At 38.7% G+C, this 27,555-nt stretch overlaps 1 protein-coding gene across 1 annotated transcript in view; it reads right to left on the reverse strand.

The window, feature by feature from the left end:
- Positions 1 to 27,555, reverse strand: part of dome (cytokine receptor domeless) — a 153,973-nt gene that overhangs the window by 72,963 nt on the left and 53,455 nt on the right. The window contains exon 3 of the mRNA XM_083117013.1: positions 906 to 1,141. Coding sequence (XP_082973139.1) covers positions 906 to 1,128 — 223 coding nt within the window. The 5' untranslated portion in view covers positions 1,129 to 1,141. The remainder of the gene's footprint in view (positions 1 to 905; positions 1,142 to 27,555) is intronic.

A 27,555-nucleotide genomic window follows, 5' to 3' on the forward strand; every position in this document is an offset into this window, starting at 1 on the left:
GCAAGTGACTTTTGAAAGATCTGCCTTTTCTAGCAGTGTCACAAAAGCATGGACCATTACGCCAGTATGGATCAAAATGGCAATTTTCGTTCATGCTAGCCATAAATGATGCTCCCATTTTTTCTTTCTTTACATATTTCCTTGTGGGAAATTCAAATATAATACTGCAATTTGTGCACATTTATCAAACTGGCACTGCATAAAAATGTCATGTACTTCAAGATTTATAAAGAAGGTCCACATCGTCTTCACGTTATTGTGCAAATTTTTAACCTAAAATATTTCATTCAACAAAATCATATTAAATTGAATTGCTTTTCATTTCACAGTGACCTTCACCAACTCCCATTCCCTCTTAACACATCCAGACACAAGCCAATAATTCTCAAAGGTAACAGTCCATTCAGTGTAAAGTTCTGTTGTGCTTCTCATCCATCCCAGGAACATGTTCCTAAAATTCTAAGTTAGTAATCCTCAATTCCAATAATTTCTCTTGGATCATGATTTTTTTTCATTTTCACTTACAAGAGTAAATGTAGTTAGTCTAAAGTTTTTGTAGTTCTGTTCCCCAGATTTACCATTTCCATCATTCTTTGCCCTAAATGGAAGTTCTGCCCCTAACGGGCACACAATCTGCCCACAAGGATAACTAAAATAATTTATTTTATGCTGACCATGCTTTCATAACTAATTCAAGCTTTAAAAGTTTATTTTCGCCCAATATGTTGGTAAGGCAGAATGTGTGGGAAAATAAATACACCCCCTCCCCAAAATGAAAAGAAAAAGAAAAAAACTCTGAAACACCTTATGCATACCATGAAGAATGTGCACATAAATAGGAAGATTGTAGGAGAATGTCATCACATATTCAGAGAGGATTCTAAAGAACAATACTTTTTACTCACCCCCTGCTGTATGGAGTCCAGCGCATGTAAAACGATCATCACTTGATGCATTACTATAATGTAACAAGTATAGTATACTAAATATTAACAGAGCATCCCAAGAGTATAAAATCCTGAGTTTAATCTTCCTCAAGCACCTATATTGAGCTTCCTTTGGCTGAAGGATAGACCAGCACCTTGGTTCCAAAGATGAATGCATATCCTTCATCGTCATGGTGCTCATTAGGCATCAGGACCTGGAACGAAAAAGGCAATTTATGTAAACAACAACCAGCAAGACATGATGAATATCACAATATGTGCACATCAGAATAACTCTGGAAGAAAAAACTCTGTAACATACTCATATAATATAATTTTGCTTGACATAATTTTCTAATATGAAGCTACTTGTGGTAAATCAGTTGCAACATACAAAATATACAGCCATCTGGGAAGTAAAATAAATTTAAAATCAATGAAAGGTATATGAGTTATCTGCAAAGAAGTTTTTATTATGTTATAATTTCAGTTATATACACACACACACAGTGGTGGTGATTGGGTTCCAAACCTAGGGAGGCAAGGTAACGAAACTGGAGGGGGGGGGGGTATGGACAGTTTACTTTCCATTGGTAGGTAAGGTATATCATAGTGCGAGAGCAAGCCTGAGAAAAAGTGAGGGCAACTGCCCCCCTGCACCCCCCCCACACAACACAGACACATACACATAAGCAGGGTAAGTCCTCATTTTGTAATAAATAATAAACTGCACAAACTATCGAGAGGTGGTATTCTGAAAATTTGCGATTTATACCTAGACTGGGGGAGGGGGCCGGCCCCTCAAGAATTGAATAGGAAAGAGGTTGAGTAACACCATATTGCACAGATCTTTTTAATTTCAATCAAATCTTATGAGAATATTTTTGTATGTGGGCCATCCTATTCGAATACTTAAATATTTTCAAATATGAAAGAGGGTCTCCCCGGTGGCACAGTGGTAGCGTCGTCGCCTTGTAATCAAGGGGTCCCGGGTTGGATACCCGATGTAGATGTAGTTTCTCTTAACATGCCTCCAACGGCAACAGAGATGTACTATGCCCTTTGCAAAAACATACAAGGTGAGAGCAGAGATTAAGCAAAAGTCATCTGAGTTCTACAAATGATTTTCGTATATGAATCTATCAATTATTTCATTAAAGTGAAGGTGATATCAATCAATGATTTCCTTTAAAGATCATAAGATTTAACTCAACTTTGATCTAAAGCCATGTGAAAGTTTCTACCTGCATGCATTGTAAAGAAAACCTAAAAATACACCTACTGGCGGCATTAAACCTTGTCGACAGTTCCTTTAATGTGTGCGTGTTTTTAATTATCGTCCACCTATAAATAGCCAAGAAAAGAAACGTGTTGCAAATCAGTCAAGATTAAGTACCTGACTATCCATTAGTATCGACTAATACTTTATAGTATGAAGCAAATTTATCAGTGACTCTCAGATACCTGTCTTGCGCCCACAGCTCGTAATGATTGACTCTATGGGAATGTTTACCATACGTATCTGTTTTCTTATTAAGTGAACAGGGGTGACCTTCCACGTAGTGCACCCAATTGTCAACCTCAATTCCACGTAGTACACCCTGGACTGCATTTTGCAGGCTAACGAGGCTCTGGCGTCTGGCCCTATGGCCAGAATAATTCTATGTGTTGTCCTTGTTTGTGCTGAGTGACACTTTACAGCCTCAGCTTTTAACCGAAGTCAGAATATTTTATCATGTGACGGGTGCAAAATAGCCTGACGCACCCAAACTTCTAAATTCAAATTCAAATTATTAAGTGAACACTGTTACAATAAAAAAAACGTGTTTAAGCCCATTTTATGGATAGATAGGCTAATCGGGACTGGACCTACAGTTTAAAACGAGATCCGAACCACAGTGCAATTTGCCTCCAGCGGGTATCGAAGCTGGGAACCCTTGATTACAAGGCGACAGCGTTACACTGCGCCACCTGGAAGACCCAATAATGCAATCGAATGTCCCCTAGGATTACCATCTACCATGGCTACATGCAGCCACTCTTTGTCAGTGCACCTGAATACATTCTCGCGACATGTATTGTTTGTAACACGAATTGTCTCACGTCATTCATGAATAATTGAAATTTCTAAATTTGCATTACTATCACGTCTTTTATCTTTCAATCCACAAAGCCTGTTTATCAGTTCGTCTAAGTGATTTCTACCAACAACGTCACCGATCGCAAACACATACTTGTCTTCTCTGAACGTCACAAGAAATACAAACATAAGCGTCTAGCGCATATCCCGCGATCTTCCCTATTTTTCCACAAAGCAGTTGATGTATATAAACTAATACAAGGATAATTTTAAAGTAGGCAGACATTACAAGTAATTTCTAAATCATTTTTTTTAAAAGAGGAATACTTTTTTCTTACTGGAAATCCATTGTCCTTATATGAAACATATTTTTTTACATATTGAAACCCACGCGAGTTGTTTTATTATAAAAAGCCCATTTAAGTCAACAACAGACTTTAATTTCAAAATGCGCATAATACCTTAGTGTTTTGAATGTTCTTACGGCTCATTACCATGAACACAACCCGTCCCATCTCTGTCGATTGTGAAACTAGCACCGTCACCTCGTAGCCTGGACTCGCCTTCTAGTCATAAACCAGGGCATGAAATTTAAAGTTTGAAGTCAGTCGCCAGACTAAAATCTTTGGTCGCCACTATTTTACTGATAAATAATAAAAATATGAGCAATTATTAAATTGTGTGGCAGCTGAAACCTCTCTCACATGAAGCTGTGCTCAGTGGTAGAACAACAAAAAATGTCAAAATCTGGAGCAAATTGTGGAATCTTGCTGAACACTCCTCACTGTGAATCTTGTCCAGCATCTGATTTAAACTCAGAGAAGGAAACAAAAGTTTGTATTCTGTTCACTCTGCTAACAGAACCTCAACTTTCTCATTATAGAGACTCGGGTTCAAGTACATGTAGAGCTACTGAAGAATATTTTCTTTGGGAGGCCAACCCAAGTTGTCGAAAACATGCAGACATGCAATCACATCTGTCGATATAGATTGCAATCTTTCTGTGATGTACACCTTCGCATTGTTAATGAAGTTTCCTCTAACAGTCTGAAACTCTTGCTCTCCATTTTGAATGTTTGTGAGCTGCATATCCCCGATTTTTCCTGAAATTGATACATGGCCCAAGAAATCTTGTTCGCTTGGTCCAACATTAGATTCCAGGTCAGCCAAAACTGAAATACAGTGTTCAATTCTTATTTTCAGAGATGAAATCAAAAGATTCTTATTTTGTAGTTTTGTAGTGCCACGCTTAAAGTGTTCAGTTTCCTGTAAAAATCCAAAAGGAAGTACAGAAGCTTAGCAAATTTAAATTGCTTCAAACTTTTCAGCAAACCCTTAGCTTTAGCGCCATCATTGTCTTTTCCATGGGCCTGTTCAAGATGGGTCACAACAGCTTTCCATGATTGCAAGAGATCTTTTACAGCACTTTCTTTGCTGGCTAACCACCTAATAGTGTGGATATCACTCAGTTTTAGAATTTCTCCTATAACTTTTGACGTTTCTCTCAAGAGGTGAAGTCTTTAGCAGAGCCGTGATAAAACTGAAAAATATTCCTAATCATGGAATAAAATGCTCTACGATATTTAACTCCAACACAGCTAACTGCAAACGGTGTGCAAGGCAGTGAATATTTATAATTTTATTGCAAATAACTTTCATTTGCACAGCCAATCCTGATTTGTGCCCGACCATATTTGCTGCACCATCAGTACCCAAGCCTACAATGTAATACTTGTTTCTGTATTTATTTGAACCTATTGTCTTATCTAAATAATCAGTTAGAAGTGAAGTAACCAGCAGAAGTAGAGTTTGTGAGCTCTATTACTCCTAAAAGGTCTTCTTTGATGTGACCATAATTTGCATCCACGTATCGAACATACGTACACATTTGCATGCTCGACTGATGATCTATCTGTGGATCCATCCATCAAAAGGCTGATATATATACTTTTCGTTATTTTCTCCACTAGATCTAACTTCAAAGTTTCAGCTATGAAATTAATAAATGCTCTGCATTGCTTTTCATTGCCATTTTTAGGTAGAACACTCACGCTTAATTTTCCTGCCAAACACAGCAAATCTACAAAGTCCTTAAATGGCTTTTCATGCTATCTACATAGTTTGCTACATTAAATAAATTTGTAAGATGGGGTCGGCGTTGAGTGAACATGGGGTTTTCAATCGGCTCGCTTTACAAAACCATGTACGAACATTGGATTGAGATGTTCGGGCATGTTTGACACACATTTGAAACAACAAAATTTTAGTCGCCAGCCCCAAACGTTTGGTCGCCAATGACGACCTGGCGACCGGAAATTTCGTGCCTTGCATAAACTGTCAAATTTTGTCTAGCCATCATTTATCCTCATCGTCGCGATTATCCTAAGCAAAAGGTAGAAAATAGGAGAAGATATCTCGTGTGCATTGCCCCGTGCCTTGAAGACACATACGGAATGCCCTCATATAGTGCATTCGTTTTGGCTCTGGGCAGAGATAGCGCGTGAACAACTCTTATAACACAGGTTAGTTCTCGTTATGCAATATAAATATAATTGTCTACATGCTAAAGATATGTGCGTAAATAAGCGAGACGTTAGGGGACGAAAATGCCGGCATCTGCTCCATGTCACGCGCTATCTCGGCCCAGAGCCAAAACGAACGCACTGTATTTTATCGGTTCTCAAAGGGTGTGGGTGTGCCGCGACCCCCCTCCCCCCCACCCCCCCAAAAAAATTATTAAAATAGGGAATCATGAACATGTACAAAACAGGCATATGTATGGATTATTTTAATAATGTTTTCAGAAACATTGTTCTATCAGCACCACGCTCCGGCCGCCTTCAGCCCCATCCCCTCCCTCGCTACTGCACCCCAGAGGCGCAATAAAAGGGACGTTAAATATTTTGAAAAAAAACTTGAACATTTATGTAATTGATTTTTTTATCTCTAAATACACAATGTCAAAAATTATATTTACTTCACAATTGTCGATGTATAAAGCTGGCGCACAGGTTACCCAAATGCGATTTCGTTAGCTTTCTTTACTGCGTAATTTTTTTGCGCGGGCAATAGCGTTTCAGTGTCGATTTGATTTTTATTATGCCTTCATCAGTTTCATCAAAATCATCACTCATCCTCAGTGGTAGCACCTTGTTATCAAGGGGTCCCGGGTTCGATACCCAGTGGAGGCACATAGTGGTTCGGATCCCACTTTAAACTGTAGGTCCAGTCCCGATTAGCCTCAGTGTGCATAAAGTGGACTTAAAACACCAAATCAATCTATCAATCATCACTCATTTTCATCGTCACGATTAGCAAAAAGTGGCAAAAAAGCGAGGTAAAATAACCTAGTTTAATCAACCAAAAAGCTCCGAAAGGGAAGAAAAATATAACTTTAAAAATGCGTAAGCACTGTAAGTAAATTTTATGACAACGTGTTTTCAATACATTTGGCTTTAATTGCACCAAATATTAAATTAATCATCATATTAACTAATATACGCTGAGAATGTCCTCATGTTATACACTGTTTACTCTTACTTATCCGCTTGAAAACAAGTGACGCAATTTACAAGGTATTTCTGATTTTTACATCCTGTGATAACATTCACAATGCTGTTTAGGGTTGTTCTTATTGCTGTAATCAGTAGTTTTCCGTGTGTTTCTTCGTACTGATATGATCAGCACAAACACCAACTAGGCCTCTGCTCCACGTCATGACTTTACAAAACACAACCATTACTGTAAATCATTTGAAAGGAATGTTGCATGCATACAAGACCAGAAAAAGGTAGTTCTGCGTTGTTGCAGAGAAAGAAAGACATTGCGCAATAACTTGATTTGATTTATGTTATTTACCAAGAGGATGAGTGATGATATGATGAAGGGACACTCGCAAAGAATACTTAGGCCAAGATTCGAACCCGGGACCACTCCGCCACATAGGTCGGCACTGCACAATAACTATTCGCATGACCTCCGAATAAAAGGGAGTTGGTTGAAACCACACAATTATTTTTAAAAAATGCATGTTCCTATGTTATTATGTTAATATAATATTAGACTGAAAAATAGAGGAAAACAGTACAACGTAGACTAGTGGGTTCCTTGAATTCAACCTTCCATTGATTCGGAGTTCTAGGACTAATATACAAATGTTTTACAACATCAAACTTGTGCACTGAAGAGAGGAGGGGATTTTACTCGTAATGTCATTAAATGAATCAATATATTTTGTTAGTTTGTGTTAACCCTTCCAACAGACTGTTTTTTTCCCTTCGAAAAAAAAATATTGGCAACAATCAATGTGTAGGGCAATACTAAATACTGTTGCCCCTTTACTGCTTCTATCTCATGAGATATTTAAAATTCGTATTTGCCAAAATATACTAGTTCAATTTAGATAGGGTATAAACATGATTAAATCACAGAGTACAAATGAATAGGAAATTGTTTCTAAAATCTGCTATTAATATATGAAGTGGGTGGTCCAGACTGCCACAAACCTTATTTGAATTTTTTGGAAAGAAAATAATAAAAGTAAGATTTTAGATATGTAGTTTTGTGTATTTTTGTTTTGCTTGGTTTCATCACATCCAAATGTAATGCACTAGATTTAGAATTTCCTCCCCCAAGTAATGTGTCGAGTGAAATAACTTATATATATATATATTTTTGTTAAGTGTACCAGAATACTTCAAAAAGGACATTCTCGCTATAAAACCAGATAAATTTGTCAAATAATGGGTAAAAACTATAATATTTTGTGGATCACAATAGTGATTTTTCCATTCCACAATCCTATATCATGAACAAAATTCTGAAGTGGAATAAGATGCTAAAGAAATGGGCAATGGTGTCCTGCTAAACGCGACCCCCTCCAGCCTCTCATCTGGAAATAGGTCTTTTGTTTAGATGACGATCCAGGCAAGAAAACTCTCCAAGCTTGAAGTGGCCACCGACCTTACCACACCAAATCCAAACTGACATCCGTGAGGACGCCTTCAACACGGCAGATTTGGTGCAGTATCTTCTCTCAAGGCCATTCTGTTTCTCACAAATGCTGTGCAGGGGCATGACAACGAAGTCTCGGTTAGGTCGTCTTGTTTTTCCTTCAATGTTTATCTCCTTTCTAGTTACAGAGGACATTTCCCCCCCAAAAATCCCGCTTTCTGGGTCTTTGCTAGACATTATTTTGGAAAAACTGCAGGGACGTCTGAACTTTTTTGTATACTCTTTCCCGGGTATCTCTGGAGCAAGCGACGAAAACAAGTCTCTGCGCAAGTAGTGAGGCGAGACAGCTCCACCAATCAACACGTGAGAGGAAATGGGATTGCGTGGAGAGGGAAAAGCGACTGTGGTTACCAGCCTTCTCAGCAGCGTGTACTGCTTCGCTCTGCCCACTCGATTTCTCCCCTTCTCTGCCGTTATGCGCGGCCTTGCTCCAGAGATAACCGGGACAGAGTATTCTGGGAGAGTGGAATTTATCAAAACCGAAAATGCATTTCCTGAGAGATTTTGAAGAAAGCCAGTGTAGCATGCAGGAACGCCGCACATACGTATACTCTGGGTGGCAACCCTGGAGGTAAAGGCGGACGGAGCGCTGTGCTGATCACATCACCTTCACGGCATGTTGTAATGTGCAGGTGCACTTTTTCTTGGGGACGCGTATCTCCTAAACTTTAACTGACCTTGAAGTAAAGAATATGAATTTTCATTATTTTTTAAAAAGGTAATTCGAAAACAAAAAATATTTATTATTACATTTTTGTATGTTGACACCTATGTCGTGTTCTTTCATTTCTTATTTTGCACACTAATTTTCCCATGGTAACAAAACTTGACTCTTTCTAAAATAAATCATCGGCATGAACAAAGTTCAGTATGAAGTTCTTTAAACATACGATTATTAAAAAGTTTAGTTTAAGAAAGAAACATCATGGGTAGAGTACAGTAGGAGGTCAAGTACACCGGTACACCAGAACTGACGAGTGATATCAATTCTGAAGGTGCTTTCAAGCTACGAAAGTTTAATTATATTAAAAAATTAATAGCGCTAGTTTTGTAACTGTATGCTTTTTCTATTTCTTGGAAAATTCTGTTGATTTTCAATAACATAAATTGCAAAAAGTATATTAAAAACTTCAGAGTAAAGAAAGGTACCATGGTAAGTAGAGTCTGGTAGTACCCCTAAACTTCATTTGCTATTCTTCTTTTTAGAATATTAACCTCTCCACAATGGTCTGTATCAAGGAAGCTCTCCCCTCTTTCAATATATATATATTAGAAATTCTGAAACATACAGACTGCAAAAGTTGTATAATAGTGCCAATGCATATATTAAAAATAGCCCTTTCAAAGGATTTCAGCCGATCTTGGAGAGGGATCTTTTCTTTGTATCTGACCACTATATACAAATATATACACATATAAAATGTGAATTGCATTTATTCATTTTGAAGGTAATTCAACTTTTTTTTTTACTGTCTGATCATCGTTTGAAGTTTGTTTTAGGCTCCCTTTATGAAAAGGGCTAATTGGGACTGAACTTACCGTTCTGAACTACTATATGCCTACACCAGGTATCGAACCCGGTTTCCCTGATTACTAGGCGACGATGTTACATCGGAGAGACCCACTCTCTCTCATTTTGGAAACTATCCTCTTAACTGATTGGTGTGCTAAGGAACGCATTTCTGAAACATCGTGTCGTCCAGCACCTCAAAATCTTTAGAATATTTACTTCAGTTACCGTGCTTCACTGCCAAATTCAGCAGAACCAAAGAGAATTATTACCTGCTTTCTAAAATTTGTTCACAGCAATTTCTGGGTAACCTGAGAGAGTAATTGTCAAAACAGATGCCCATTAACGTCTTGGTAAGTTGAATATTATTTTGCAGAGGAGGAAACATGTGCAAAAACGATCATCACAAACTCAGCGTTGGTACTAATATATTCTATTTGGTTTACTATAAGTAAGTACAAACAATATTACCTCAAGGATGTGTCGGATTACCTCTCCGATCTCCCCCGCCCCCCCAAAAAAAACAAAAAAAACCGAAGGCTCACTTTCCACTTCTCTCAGCTTGATATAGATTTGCAGGCGCTGTTGATCCGAACTCAAACAGTTCTTGCTCAATGTGGGAATTCATCAAGAATTGTTACTCTGTAAGTCTGGACTGACTGATAGATCATCGGCGTTACCTGATGATGTAGCTTATGGTAACTGAAAATGGTTAATACATTCTTCCATTGATTTGATGGATCTGATTTACGAATCACCTTCTTCTTCTTCTTCCTATACTTCAGTTATTCTGTGTTGCTTTTCCTTCTTCTATTGATTATAGTCGACGACGAGAGTCGAACCCAGGTCGCCTGTATTAGCATTATGCTAACGGGAAGGCTATTTCATGAAACTGTATTGACTGATAGTTGTTGATTTATGTGACTTAAATCAATGGAGTCCTCACTGGAACTCTTCGCAATAGACATCACACACAAAGTCTCGAACTCTAATCTCTTGGTGTCGCCTAGATTTCGAATATATTGTCACAATCTTGAAGATTTTATTTTAAGTCAACTTTATGCAGAGATAGGCTGATCGGGACTGGACTTGCAGTTTAAAGTAGGATCCGAACCACTGTGTGCCTCCACCGGGTATTCAAGCAGGGACCCCTTGATTGCGTATGTCATCGCGAAGGCTTGAAGAAGATCATTCGTGACCATTTAAGAACATTGCTTGATAATGTTAAATTTCAAATAAAATAGTATAGTATTTTCATGTACAAACATCCAAAGAAAAGAAAGGCCGTAAAAAGACATTTCTGAACATCTACAGAATTCTAGCTCTAACAGCCATGTGCTACGATTATATTTTCTCGGTTTAAGCACAACAATTGGAACAATTCATCTCACATTGTCCTTTCTACTTAAGCTCGGGGAAAACTATGCTATTTGCAAAGTACGTACTATTCATACACATTTCCCATACAGATTGCGACATTTGAATTTGCACTAAAATGTTTTCGCAACGCGACCGAGATCAACAGGAAAGTTATAAAAATAAATAACAGCATCAACAGTCAAACGTGAGGAAAACTCGTGTGAGGAAAATGTGGTGACAAAACTTGCATGAAGAAAGAGAACAGAACAGAGGAGGGAAAATGGTGTACTCACGAACTCTCCTACGAAGTCCAAGTTCTCTTACTCTGAAGCGCGGACCCACGACTAATTCCTGGTTCACTCGGACAGTGCACATTGCTAACTGAACTCACTCGGACGCGAGCACATTCCAGGCCCCCACCAACAAGAGTAAAAGTCGAGTCATGGCAAAAGAAAAGACAACAATAGGCCCGGCCCATTGGAACATTTTCCAGATGCGCAGCGACAAAAAAGACGATGCTGTCAAATCACGAGCAGAAAGAACAGCAGTAAAAGATACATCCAAAACTTAGACAAACGCTCCTCTTGGAAGTTTCTCTCCAATTCCCTACGTTATAGCTTGTGGAACTTGGAGGTAAAACACGTGTGACTCCACGTTTTTGATCTTGACAATTAGAATGGTGTAATCAGCAACACAAACCGGACGATTTATCTCCCTTAGAATTACCAACCAGGGTTGTTAAAATGATACTAGATCCATCCCCTCCTCGGATTTGCTGACAGAAATAACTAGAATATGCTTTTTCCAGAAACCGAATATGGGTTGGTCGGTTTGAGTTTTTAAGTCCACTTTGTGTACAGATAGGCTAATCGGGACTGGGCCGACAGTTTAAAGTGAGATCCGAACCACTATGTACCTCCAACGGGTATCGAAACTTGGGACCGCTTGACGTTACCACTACAGAAACTGAATATTTCTTTACCACGAAGCTTTCATTCTACAATCTTGGACCGATTGATTTGGTTTATGCTACTTCACTTTCTGCCACCGTTTGCTAATCGCGAAGATGAGGATAAAAGGTGACGAGACAGTAGTCCCACAGAGGATTATACTGAATGTGAGTTCAGACGCCAGACCCTCGTTAGAGGAGAAGATGGTAGACAGACTGTTAAACTGGAGTAATGGATGTCGAATCCTTCTCTTCTCTTCTGGCATCTTCACTGTGGATAGATACTGGGGTATATCGCTCCTGTTGGTCGTGCAATGTTAAAGCTATTTCTCAGCCTACATAGGCGTAAAGATAAACGTAGAAGATTGACTATTGTTAAGTTTCCTTTAAAAAAAAAAAAATAGTTTGAATATCGCAACACAAATTATTGAAAGCAATTCCGATATAACAATTGAGGTAAAAATGGATAACATTACATGTTTTGTTTGAGCAGCAGTCTTCGTTGATTGATTTGAAATGGATGAAAGGACAACAGAGCCTAGATAGTCTGCAAAATTCAGTTCAGGATGTACTACGTGGAAGATAGGTTGACTTCTGCGGGACTTCAGAAACGCTTCGTATTCTGTAGGATAGCAGTAGAATTGTATTCGTGGTGATTGTTGTTCATTTATATTTTATGTGTTTTCAGTGGATATAAATCCTCAGTCTATCAAGTGACTCGATTGATTTGGTTTATTTTACTTCGCTTTTCTGCCACTTTTGGCTAATCACAAAGATGAGGATGAGTGATGATATAATGAAATTGATAAAGGGACACTTACACCCATGTCCAAGCCCGTATTCGAACCCGCGACGCGTGGCGTCGTAGCACGGTGTAATAACTAGACCTCGGATTTTATGTTGTTGACCTATTTTTCCTTTGTAGGTAAATAAGAAATAACAAGCAATGTCTGCGATTCATAGAAAAAAAACAACTAATAAAGTTTTATAGCGCCTAAATCGAACCTTTCTTTATGTTTTTTTACGTTTCGCAGGATTTTTATATCACGCAGAGGTATTTCTCTGGTGACGAAAAATTCAATGACAAATTCATTTTTCATTAAACAAGTAACTTTTGCTAACAACATAAGTATAGTATTACAATAATTTGTGGATATTTTTGAAAATTTGGTTAAGAAATTAATATTTGGTTATTATATTATGTATACACTTATTAAAATTTCTTACGGTTGTTTTGAAATTTTGTTTAACGATTGTACCTAATCAGTATTTTTCAGGAATTTTGAAAGATTTTAAGTTTTTTGGAACCAACTTCCGGACTTTTGAAGCTTAATTTAAGACTTTTAGAACCTATTTTAGGATTTTTAAAACCTATTTTAGGACTTTTAGAGCCTATTTTAGGAACCTAAAAGCACACTTTTTAGAATCTAAAAATCCAAGGTCTAGTAATAACCACTCCGCTACGGCGATTGGCATCGAGTGACTCGTCCCACACCGCTATTCATTTCTTTTTCGCGTCATCCTTTTCTTTTTCGCCGACGGGTCTCTACATTTGAAGAATACTTATGTTGTTTTCTACCTTTCTCTCTCCATGTTAAACGTGATGATGAAAACTGACGACAAATGGATGATGACTCCGCGCGATCGAAGGGTTACCCTTTCTTTACTGTATTCCTAACACCACTAAAGTGCCCAGCGAAGTAACATTCAGCACTTCTCTTCATGTGCTAGCCGATTTGTTTTATTTTACTTCACTTTTCTGCCACTTTTGGCTAATGGTGAAAGGACAATCGCAAGCATACATGAACAGAACACCAAGTCCCACAGAGAATTACTGGTTGAGAGTCCAGACGACATAGCCTCGCAAGTCTCCAAATTCCGGTCCAGGGTGTTGTACTACGGGGAAGAGAGATAGCAAATATGTGGGTGTCTTGAGGAGAAAGGGTCACCCGTTAAACTTCCCTCAATTTTATGTATGTTGGCGAAATACAATGTTAGGAATAAAATACAAGAATTTTATATTTTCCGTTGTAGCACATATTTTTACACAAAATGGACCATTTTTCTAGTTTTTTAGTAATGCAGATATATTTTTGGGATAAGCACTCGAAATGTCCCTCTAAATTCGGTAATTTATATCTGATTGTGACGGTCCCCATCAAGTTACTTCCACTTAACTTGTTTCAAGCCATGAAAAAATATACCGCAAAAATCAAATTTGTTCTTCAACTTTCCCAAATAAAAGCTTTCGATTCTGGGAACAGTGACTACACGTCACCAGTTCAGGCAGTGTCCCTGACGGAATTTGCGAAAAATCCACTCGAAGCTTTAAAAAAAAGCACAGGAATGAAGGAAATAACCTAAGACTTGGAATATTCTTTCTACATACTTCAGTGATTTACTCTACACATTTCTGCACATATATCGCATGTTTTGCCTACATAAAAATTCGGCCTTGGTGATTACCAGTAACGTGTCCAGGAATTTTGTAAGGGGGCATATGAACTTGCGTGGGGTTATGCATTCTTTTTTAATTATTTTACGTCGTTTTTCTGCAACTTCTGACAAATCGCGGCGACAAGGAGGACTAACGATTAGATGAAATTTATGACCAGGAGAGGACTCGAGCCTGGAACCATCGATGGCGAGACCGTGACTCTCCAGCCTGGAACCATCGATGGCGAGACCGTGACTCTCCAGCCTGGAACCATCGATGGCGAGACCGTGACTCTCCAGCCTGGAACCATCGATGGCGAGACCGTGACTCTCCAGCCTGGAACCATCGAAGGCGAGACCGTGACTCTCCAGCCTGGAACCATCGATGGCGAGACCGTGAAGTTGACGACTTAAAGTGCTCGGACACTGAGGGTAGTCTGAGTGAAAGGGGGGGGGGTAATGGCGGTTGACGTGTGTGCGTCTGTAAATACATAACTTAATAGTTAAATGATATTTGACCATATTTTCTGGTTTGAGTTTTTAAGTCCACTTTATCCACAGATTGTCTAACGGACTGGACCTCCAGTTTAAAGTGAAGTCCGAAACACTATGAACCTCCACTGAGTATCGAACCAGGGATTACTTGATTACAAGGCGACGACGTGCCACCGGAGAGGCTGCCTCATCTTTTCACGTTATCAGATTTACGTTTGTTTTTCTAATGAAGGTTAAAGGGGATATCTTTCCCATGAACCCCATGCACCCATGAATGTGATACCATTGTAAGATGAAAATGAGACAAATTTAGTGGACGGTCTATACTAGGGATGGCCAGATCCGGATCCTGGCGGATCCGGTTGGTTCCGGATCCTAAGGATCCGGATCCAAAAAATTTTCGGATCCGGTACTTTCGGATCCAGAATTTTCGGATCCGGATCCGGTACTTTTGGATCCGGATCCGTTTTGCCACTCATCTTGACATTTGATGCGGGTTTTGCCCCCTAAAACAGTTTCTTAGCCGAAACAAAAAAAAAACACGTATTTCTTCCTTTGGGCCCCTCTATACACCTGCGAAGTTTCATGAAAATCGGAGGGGGACGCAGGGGTCAGATCCTTACTTCAATTTGTCCTCATCTTGACATTTGAGGGGATTTTGCCCCCTAAAACAGTTTTTAGCTGAAACAAAAAACACGTATTTCTTCCTTTGGGCCCCTCTATACCCCTGCCACGTTTCATGGAAATCGGAGGGGAACACAGGGGTCAGATCCTCACTTCAATTTATCCTCATCTTGACATTTGAGGGGAGGTTGCCCCCTAGAACAGATATTTAGCCGAAACAAAAAAAACACGTAGTTCTTCATTTGGGCCCGTTTATACACACACCTGGCAAGTATCATGGAAATCGGAGGGGGACACAGGGGTCAGATCCTCACTTCAATTTGTCCTCATCATGACATTTGATGGGGTTTTGCCCCCTAAAACCGTTTTTTAGCTGAAACAAAAAAAAACACGTATTTCTTCCTTTGGGCCCGACTATACGCCTGCCAAGTTTCGTGGAAATCGGAGGGGGACACTTAGATAACCTCCCTTGTTAGTCTTACACTTTATAATTATATAACACTGCATATATTATAATGTTTTATTTTAATTTGTAAAGCTGTAACTGTAGAACAATTGTATAATTTTTGTATAACATTTCTATCTTCTTATGTGTGTTAAAGGTTTCATCCTGGAATGGAACGTCTCACATTTATGTGTGTTTTCATTTCCAATACATTCGAATGAATACATATTCGTTTCAATGGCATTTACAAAATCACCTCTGACATTTTATGTTAAACAAGTAAGATTATTTTTGTGCACGAGTGTGTTAGCCGATGCGTAGCAAAGTATTTTAGGAACAACACTTGAAAAAAATTCTTGTAGGACTAACTAATGAAAAATTTCTTTGTAATCGAAGATCATAATACCTTTTAAGGTGTGGTAATATTATAATGGGATTGAGATAGTTCCGGATCCGATCCGAATCGGATCCGGATCCAGATCCGAAACTTTCGGACCCGGATCCGAAATTTCCGGATCCGGATCCGTTTGGCCATCCCTAGTCTATACGACCAGTGTTTAGCTTTTACTTTTGTGGACGGTCTAAAAGACCATTGCGTTTTGCTTATACTTATTATGCTGACTGACTTCTATGAATATAAAAGAAAGATTCTATGCCAAAGTGAATCGTAAACGCCTACTTCGGCGAGTCAATGTTACATAAAAGGAGTGGGGAAAGGTTACAGCTGAGCAGATGTTACAAGTAAAGGCTATTCTTCCAGCCCAGGTATCTTGATACTGAAGAAAAATGAGCAGCCGTGCGATCCGTGCCACTGAACCAAATTTCTGTGTAAACGCCAATACGCGCTGCTCCAAGGGGTCGTTCTCAGAAACTTTGAGATCATCTGTTTCACGCCTTAATCTGGCTGGCGTGAAATCTTTGGCCTGGAAACGACACCACAAAAACAGCCCCCACACGAAGACCATTAACAGCTCGATGCAATCTCCGCCACACAAAATACAAAAGCTTGGAATGTTACACATTTACATCTTAGAAAGAACTAATTACAAACGTCTATCCACCCAGTGCGTCATGCTTTTCAATTTAAATAATAAACCCCCTCCCTATCTTCATTATCTCTTGTAAAGAAACACTTGATAATTCGCCCACCCACTAGTTCCAATAATAGTGATGCAAAGATATCAGAAAGCAATCGTCCCATGAACATCGTAATGGAAACTCTCAGAAAAAAAAAAACAGACAAGAAAAGACGAAAAAAATCCTGTGTCTTAAACCTTATCGACATCACACCAGTGATGTCTTAATTCCTTGGCTGTCTGGATGCGGGTGAGATTATAATGTACACTTTCAGGACTATACCGGGTGTGGCACCTAAAAGTACCACAGGAAATATTTTGTGAACAACAATGAATATTGAAAAACTGCTTTCGGAGATAGCCTATATAGGTATGAGAGGGGCTCATGAAATTAGTGGACACAATACGTTAAACTACGTAAGTAAGTACGATTTTCAACACAAACTTAGTGTTTTTTTATGGAAACCCCATTTTATTTTTAGCTCATTTGAAAGTACGGAAAAAATCATTAAGAATTACGTTTGTTACCTTGGTAATACGTCAAAGTATTACGTCAATTTTTTCCGTACTTTCAAATGAACTAAAAATAAAATGGGGTTTCCATTAAAAATAAAACCAAGTTTGTGTTGAAAATCGTACTTCCTAGTTTAACGGTTTCTTTCCCCACTAATTTCATGAGCCCCTCTCATACCTATATATCTGCGAAAGCAGTTTTTCAATATTCATTGTTGTTCACGAAATATTTCCGGTGGTACTTTTAGGTGCCCCTCCCGGTATATATATATATATATATATATATATATATACATTTGAAAACTTGCCGGTACAGAGATACAGCCTGTGACAATATTCTTAGCAAGACATATGACAAACATGAACGAAGAGGACAATAACGATACTCAATAATGCAAAGCCCAGCTACGTGGCGGAATGGTTAGCACAGCGTCGGGGTTCAGGATTCGAATCCAGGCAAGGGTGTTCTTGGTGAATGCCCTTCATCAATTGAGTGACTTGATATGCACGCGACAGAGTTAGTCACAAACATACTGACAAATCATATAAAAGAAAATAACGCGAAACCAGCAAAAGAAAAGTTTCTCAGAACGAAATGACATCAGCAGTCTGGTGCCATAAGCAGAGGTTTGAATATTTCAAGTTCACTGTACGCAGATAGGCTAAACGAGGATGGACCTACAGTTTAAAAGTTATAAAACGTTTTTGAAGTTACAGGTTTGCGCCTTTTTACCTAACATAACCAATTTCACAGCATTTTACTGAGGCTTTAAGGGTCAATTCATGGACATTCTAATCTGAGGTGCGTGACAGTTACGAGGGCTGTTCAATAAAGAATGATCATAATTTTGTGATAACATACCCTCACTCATCGTCCAAATTTTGATGACCCTTTTCAAAGTAGTCCCCATGCGATGCAAAGCACTTGTCCCCACCTTTTTTCCATTCTTCAAAGACATGCTGGAAGCCATGTTTTGATAGGTCCTTTAAAATCGCCTCCGTTACTTTCACCACTGCTTCTGATGATGGAAAACGCTTTCCACGAAGGTGTTTCTTCACATTAGGGAATAAAAAAAGGACCAGAGGGGGCTCGATCTGGGCTGTAAGGGGGATGAGGAACACATGTCACATTTTGTGTGGCGAGATATGCAGTAACAACATTGCGATGTGCGGGCGAGCATTATCGTGGTGCAGGATCCAACCTGATACTTTCAAATGTGGCCTTTTGCGATTGATATGGACTTGGGAGAATTTTCAGCACATCCCTATAGTATGCTCCAGTTACAGTTTTCATGTGCTGGTACGATATGCTGATACACCATTCCCTGAATATCGAAAAATGATATGACCATAACCTTCCCAGCAGAAGGCACCACTTTTTTGCTTTCTTTGGTGTTTGTGATAACGGAGATTTCCACACAGAGCCTTGCTGTTTGCTCTCTGCCAAGTTTCATCTACAGTGATAACCTTCGAAAGAAACACCTCATCTTCCTGTAACATCGCCTTCAACTGCGAACAAACCTGCACGCGAACGTCCTCTTGTTCGGGTATGAGGCGTAAGCGATACTGAACTGCCTGAACTTGCACGGCTACCACTGACGTACTACTGGCAAGAAATAATTGAAACTCTTACCACACATTCATTACACATTAAGCTAACAATGTAACATAAAATTAAATGTGTATACAATACATCATGAGCATAAGAAATTTATGATCATTCTTTATTGAACAGCCCTCGTACAAAGGCAGGCAAGGTGAGATATCTGCCATAAATTTTCTGCCTAATTGTAAAATATGAGCAAGACTTGAACTACACCGCAAAGAAAGGTATTTTGAAAATGTAATCTCAATTTCTGAATAGCCAAAATGTAAGCAGAATTTCATTGAAAAGGAAATAGGCCCATTTCTCTTTGACACCAGACCGATCACGCCACTTACAACACGGTAACACGGGTCAGATGGACCACTTTAGAAGAATGGCAAGTCCTACTGTTCAATTCTATGCTCCTGGAATAAATTATATGATTAAGTGTGGAATTCCACTGCGCAATTCCAACCTTGTCAGATAACGAATACTTACCTCTAAGTAAGTTTTTTTGTAATAAGAAATGGTTTGAAATTAGTAATCCGTTCGGAAAATCCAAGCACCTCCTTCCATTGTATGATGTAAACGACGCTGCGCGGAACAAGCCTTTCGACAAAGGTTGTCGCTACATTCACATTCCTGGAAGCTGTACTACTTCACAGCTAGCATAGTACGAGTATATGCCTGTCATCGCCTCTGTACAATAAATGAGAGCGTGTGACATCTATAACTCAAGAGATAAAAATATACTTGATTTGCATTCAAGGAAGATACTAATAACGGGCTCAATTTCAAACAGGATCAACACCAAGAAAATTGAACTCCCGACCTTCCAAATGCTATCAGTGAAGTAGTATCTTAAAAGTTCAAAGCAAGTTCCCATGTTACGGAGTAAGTTTCCAAGAATTTTTGTGAAACTTTCACGTCAAGGCAACAGATAGGCTATCTACATGCCGGAAAGTAAAAAGCTTCTGCATACTAACAAGTAATATGCTGACATGATGATGTTACCAAAACGAGAAACTTAACAAACAAAAGCTTTGGGGAAGTACTGCGTGATGTTTGACTAAATTAAGTTGGATGTCGGAAACTACAATGGCATTCGATTAGTCATTCGTTCACGCACCTCCTCTTACCAACGTTCACTAAACTTTATAGTCCTTTGTGATTACTCGCCTTCATTATTCTGTGGTTGCAAAACACCACAACTTCATTAGTCTGTTTGATGTTACAATCATGCGCTACCACATACGCATACTGTTATGGACACTTTAGGAGATTTTTTTTCCTGCCCTTTTTTCTGAATTTTAATAATGTTAAATGTATATTCCTGTCTATAGCAGAGTACTAAATCAGTCAATCGGTTCCTTAACACGACGATGAATATGAAATTTCGACAGAATATATGAAAATAAACTTGGTATCCTTGTTCCACCTAGAGCAACAATGAACCTTTGCAGTTGCCACTACATCTCAAGGGGTTACTGTTTCTTATGAGAGTAGGAACAGACTGAAAAGTTACAGGACAATCGAAACAGCATGACAAATCCCTACGCAATGATTGCGCCAGAAAAAAATAGTGGGGAGGCAGAGGTGGACGGGGCAGATTGTTTTCTGGAGAGTTACAATTGATATTCATTATAATCCTCTGTGGGGTTCATGTTGTGTTCTAGCCGTGTGTGTTTATGACTGTCGGGTCACCAATTCATCTTATCGCCTTTCATCTTCATCTTCTCGATTAGCCAAAAGTGGCAGAAAAGCAAAGTAAAATAAAACAAATCTATAAACCATAAGCCAGTCTTGTTCAGTAAGACCTCCGATAGAACGTTGTAGGTGCGCGTGAAGACTCGCTGAATTTATTACGACTTAACTTTCCTGAGTAAACTTCTTTTTTAATGCTACAGGATACGAAACCGAATATGAAATCTTTCTTTGTTGGCTTTGCTTCCCTACTTTACAAACAATTCTAGATTTACTGGACTGCAAGAGATCGTAATGCAGTACAAAATGACACATGGCAAGTGGGATCAGAATCTCTGGTAACGTTGCAACTCCTCCTTCCCTTTTGCTGCTCACAGCATTATCATCTGACAGCCTTCAAGTCTTGAAAGATGATTTGCATACATATGTTCTGCTGGTTTAATAGCTCGGGCAATGAACCATGAAAACTAGTCGTTACTTATATGGCACTAACATTTGACTTGACGTCTGGATAATTTAAATTGCCTTTGTACGACGAAAATGACGCCCATCGATGACGTCACCAATTAGTAAGAAAAAATATACCACAGTATTTAGTACAAATATAATATGTGGGTTCGCACAATTCTCGCGGACTCTCTCTCTAATGTGGTAATAATGTTGGAACATTTTACGGGCTACATCTACCGTGAGCACGGATTAGTCATTTTTTCCCTGTAGTGGATAAATATTTTATTTTAAATCATTGAAAATTTCGGGAAAGTATTTCTTGCAAAGTATCCAGTCTCTTGGAAATTATTGCTTAATTAAAAAATAACGATTTCATATACGTAGTACCGTAGAAATTAAATTTACATTTATTTCCTATTTACTTCTCAATAAGCCCAAACTTTTGTTTTTATATTTCCTACAAATTTAGATACAAATTACCGAAATGAGTCCGTGTCGCTTGCGCTGAGGGTTCTTATCCGTTCATTTCCGCCGCGACATACGTCAAGACCTTCCGTAGTGGGTTTTCCCACAATCCGGAGTGTCATTACCGCCGCACGCACGTGTGTTTATGACGTTGCCCAGCTGCAGCTATGTTTATCTTCGATTGAAAAGGAAGGTGATTGGTAAATGAATGTAAGTGTATATGAGGGATCTACATTGGGAAATTAGTATTAATTAGTGTAGTGTTGTTGTACAAGTGTATCGAAATATTGTGTTTATATATACGTAGCTATTACTTATATAATGTTTGCAAAAAGTAACACTGAATTTATAATGTTTTTAACGATTTTATGTAGTGTATAATAATTAAGTGTAATAGAATGGCAGATTTATGTTGCTTTGAAAGTGTACATTTACGTAGTACTTGTAGAATGCTTGCAATATTTTAACAATACTGCATTTACAATGTTTTCTTTGACGATTTTATGTAGTGTATAAATGATTAATAGTCAATAGTCTGATGCTGATTTATGTATTTTGTGTTGTGGAATAAAAGTGATACAAGTATTCTTGTGTAACATCTTTTGAAATAAGTAAAGAAAAGTCATATTTGACACTCTGGATAGGTTTAACATTTCAGTGTAAATACAGCTGTGCAACGCCATAAACACACGTTTGTTTGTTCGATTGATTTTATGTTTTAAGTCCACTTTATGCACTATGCACCATGTGCTCATAAACACACGTGCGTGCGGCGGTGATGACACACTGGATTGTGGAAAAATCAGCCAAGGAAGGTCTTGACATATGTCACGGCGGAAATAAACCGATAAGAACCCTCGGCGCAAATGACTGGGCGCAAACGACACGACACCACCGAAATAACGTATGCAAGTGCACAGTTAGAAATATCAAGTTCAGTATTCAGTCAACACTCATGAATTGCATAAGATTTCAATACAACAATATGCTTAATTGATAGTTACGATATTCAGAATTGCTACTCATTTCGCTAAATCGATTCCATAAGTTTTCCAGATATTACACTCATTTGAAAAATAAATTTTTCGCCTCTCCGTAAAGTTTTAACATGCTAATAAATGTTACATCTAAAGTGGAAATATTAAATCACTGGTTTTAGTTGTACGAAACACTCGCTCTTGCAAGTATTTCTTATTAAAAACGAAAAACTGCTGTACTGAAATGGTGTTCACAAATTTTATGTGTGTGTGTGTTTAATTTACGTAAGTTTTATGTCATAAGCAATCTCTAGTATTAATAAAACGATAAAAAAATTGTAATGTTTTTACATCAAGCAAGCCGTGCATTTTCCTCGAACCTTCACAAGTAACACTTCTTCCAGCCTTTGCGGATCCCTGGAAAATTCGCGGACCAAATGTTGGGGTAAAGCGTATATAATACATAGCTTTTCCATGACTTTCACTCGAAGGTTGATTTTCATGGCTTCTTCCAATGTTTTCAGAATTTCTAGGGGAGTGAGAACTTCGATATTCCATATTTTGTAAGAATAAGATATTTACTTTTAAAAGGGCTTGCAATGGGAGTACACACGAATAATGCCACTAAAGTGTTATCAGGGTGGAGTAACAGAGGGGCAACAAGATTTCACTTTTAGGCAACCAATGTGATATTTTGTCTCCGATCAGTATACGACTAACAGACCCCAAAACGCCAGGATTTAAACATGGCAGCCAACAACCTACACCTGTTGTCACATATACTGTGATAAAACCATTACTGTTAAACGTAGACACTTGAAACTAGTGGCAATCTAAAGAAGAAACGGCATACTACATAACGATAACAAATTAATATCTTTTTACAATTTGTTTTGTGGACGTAGAAATGTTAAATCAATTCGTCGATAGTTTATGTGAATAAATATGGTTGGCATGGAGTATGTAATTGCATACAAAATCAGAGCTCTGGCAACGGCATTTGAAACATTACACCCAGGTAATGGTGTGACTACAAACAAACATGAGTCGCAACGAGTTAATGAGATTTAAATTTCCAGAATGCATGTCGTCTACTCTTGCCATTATTTGCTTACTGAAAGAAAAACTAGAAGTTTACATACTGCATAACTATGTAATGCAGATCATCTCTTCTTCTTGCTCAGCCCAGCTGCTCAACACATGTTGCCAGAAAAGGTAAACACGTCGTTATATGGCAACTGCATGCATGCAACATTTACCCAAAAAAAGTACGATATACAGACAAGCGGAAAGCCACGTTCAATCGATCAAACTGCGTATTCATCTCGTCTCCTGACTCGGTGCTTCATTGAACGTATATTTGCATTATCAAAGACAGTCTCAGTAACGACATGATCCCTTTGCGTATCGTCTTGATTTTTGAGTTTTTGTTTAAGTCCACTTCATGCACAGAAAGGCTAATCGGGACTCAAGCTTAGTTTACATCAGATTTAAAGGGTCTTCGGGACGGAGCCTGCGGTTGGGTAGAGAGTGAAGTTTAGGAAGTACTGTATTTTATAAATACAGTAATCCTGGTTAGAGTGACATCCAAATGGCAAGTTACATGCTCAGTGTGTCGCGTCAATAAGGTGTGAAATCTGCATTATTTTTCTAGGTTAATTTTCGCGTGGTCACTCTGATGACAGGTGGCACATCACTTGTCACTTTGGTGTGAAATCCCAACACAATCCACTAAGTATGTACTCCCTTCTCCACATACTTGTGACACTCTTCTGCGAAATTCCATAAAAAATATTTGGTTCTAAATACACTAGCAATACACCTACCGAAAATGTAACGAACCGAAACAAATGCCATTCCGAAATGTGTCTACAATCGGGCAAAATAATCTGCCAAAGTTTTGTAGGTTTAAGTCCGCCATCTTGAAACACGCCGACAAACTTCGTTCAAATGCAATAAAAGACCAGTCCTCTGAAGTGCGTAGACATTATAAAAACGTCAGCTCGATAGCTCTGAATTTACGGCAGTTGTCATAGTCTCAGTATTAGCAACTGACTTCAAGCCCTCTCCTCTTTCTCATCCACCTACTATATTTCAATGTGTTTATTACCGCACTGTGGTACAACGGATGGCTAGAGGCGATGAGAGTTTTCTTTGTTAGGCTTTTAAAACGTTTTCGGAGGGAGAGATTTTTAACAATGAACAGAACCTCTCGTTGTTTTGCAAACTAGGGATTTTTCCGTACATCCTGAAATGGCTTGACCGATTTTGCTCAAATCCAACACCAGAGTAATACACCAACGTACCTAACACAGTAAAGGCATGCGAAATGTAGGACCAAGGGCGATCGGCAACTTTGAGATTTCACAAGAAGGACGATGTCTCTCGATTTCTTTGTTGATTGATTTGCTTTATTTTTACTTCGCTTTTTGTGCCACTTTTGGCTAATTTGCGAAGATAAGGATGAGTGATGATATGATGGAATTCATGAATGGACACTCGCAAACGTCCATGCCCAGGCCGGGATTCGAACCCGGTACCCCTGGCGTCGTAGCGCGATGTTCGATTTATTTGGTGAATAAGTGGTAATTAAGACTAATTTTCCTCTTATGTGTTTATTTCTTGTAATAAGCCAAACCAAACTCCATGGTGTAACAGCCGTTTGAGAGCCCAGGTCAAGGTGACGCGTGGTCGGCTCATCGAGTCCCATCGCCGCTGTTTTCTGACTGTCGAGAGCGGAGCCTGCTGCTATTGCTTTCCAGTAGCTCCCCAGTTTTCCACACTATGCTGGGTCAACACCAAAATATTTATAGTTCCACCCGGGGATCGTTCACAAATGTGTATGAGAGAAAGAGGGCACTCGCCATTTTGCTGCTCATAAGCTCTATTTCTTGTTATAATAAGGCGTTTCACGTGTAAAGTGCATCGATTTAGTTGCTGTGCTCAAAGTTGTAGATTCATAGTAATTTGTCATTGTCCGTTTAAATCACTAAAATTCGATATAAATATTTTTTTAAAAAAAATGGCCTGCAAAAGACATTTTACGTGTCCTCCACTACCCTTCAACTCGACTCTCGCCTACATAAAAAAAAGAATTCAGGCGTCACTAATTAAAAAGTTAAGCTCACTTTCTATAAATTTATGGCTGTTATTGTAGTCACAATTGTTGTTATTTAGCCCCCACTCTCCTCCTAAACCGAGGAGAAAAAAGGAGCCAAACTTGATGTCCTAAAATTGCTGACAGCTTATATTCTCAAGGCCAGAAAATGTGGTCTGGACAGAAATTCAACAGTGTCAGTTGAATCTGGAGAGTTCGCAACACAGGAAAAATCGATTTTTCGTCCCGTCATATTGAAACGCTTTACCCCAATAGTTCTTAGCATGTGGTCCGCGGATTTTCCAAGGATTCGCAAAGGGTTTAAGAAATGATACTTGTGAAGGTTCGAGGAAAATGTATCTTTGATATAAAACACAAATCCGTTTGAGATAAGTAACAACCGAACGAAACGCATGCAACGTCTTCGCTTTTTCATGAATGTGTCATTACAGCAAAAGTTCGGGTATTGTAATAATTTGTATTGTATAATTGCAATAAGACCCTTCATGAACAACTTTTAATATTTTTTATTCATTTTTGGACTTCAATAGTTTGCTTGAAATCCACAAAGAGGTTAATCGGGACTAGAGTTACAGTTTATAAAGTGAATCCGAACCGCTGTACAATGTGCCTCCGCTGGGCATCGAACTCGAGACCCCTTTATTACAAGGCGACATAGATATTTAAGACCTCAAATACTGAATTGAGTCCGTGTCGCTTGCTCAGAGGCATTTGCGCCGAGGCCCTCCCCGATGGCGCAGTGGTAGCGTCGTCGCCTTGTAATCAAGGGGTCCCGGGTTCGATACCCGGTGGAGGCACAAGTGGTTCGGATCCCACTTTAAACTGTAGGTCCAGTCCCGATTAGCCTTACTGTGCATAAAGTGGACTTAAAAACAACAACAACAACTCATTTGCGCCGAGGCTTCTTATCGGTTCATTTTCGCCGCGACATATGTCAAGACCTTCCTTGATGGGTTTTCTCACAATCCGGAGTGTCCTTACCGCCGCGCGCATGTGTGTTTATGATGTTGCCCAGCTCCAGCTGTGTTTATCTTCGATTGAAAAGGTATGTGATTGGTAAATGAATGTAAGATGAAAGTATATATGAGGGATATACATTGGGAAATTAGTATTTATGTAAAACTGAGACTTGAGAGAGACGACAAGATGGCAGAGAATATGGAAATAATAGAAACAACGCGTGGAATGCCTTAGAGCATTTACATACCTACAAGGATTCAAATAACGTTTGTATTGTTGTTGTGCAAGTGTATCGAAATATTGTGTTTATATATACGTAGCTATTACTTCTATAATGTTTGCAAAAAATTACACTGTATTTATAATGTTTTTGACGATTTTATGTAGTGTATAATAATTAAGTGTAATAGACTGGCACATTTATGTTGCTTCCAAAGTGTATATTTACGTAGTACTTGTAGAATGCTTTCAATATTTTAACAATACTTTATTTACAATGTTTTTTGACGATTAACGATAAATGATTAATAGTTAATAGGCTGATACTGATTTATGTATTTTCTGTTGTGGAATAAAATTGATACAAGTAATCCTGTGTAACGTCTTTTGAAATAAGTAAAGAAAAGACTCTCTGGATAGGTTTAACATTTCAGTGTATACACAGCTGTGCATCGTCATAAACACACGTTTGATTTTATGTTTTAAAAGTCCACTTTATGCATTATGCACCATGTGCCTATAAACACACGTGCGCGCGGCGGTGATGACACTCTGGATTGTGGGAAAACCAGCCCAGGAAGGTCTTGACATATGTCACGGCGGAAATGAACCGATAAGAAGCCTCAGTACAAATGACTCGGCGCAAACGAC

This window comes from Lepisma saccharinum, chromosome 2 (assembly GCF_977018435.1).
Source record: "Lepisma saccharinum chromosome 2, izLepSacc3.1, whole genome shotgun sequence".
Taxonomy (NCBI): domain Eukaryota; kingdom Metazoa; phylum Arthropoda; class Insecta; order Zygentoma; family Lepismatidae; genus Lepisma; species Lepisma saccharinum.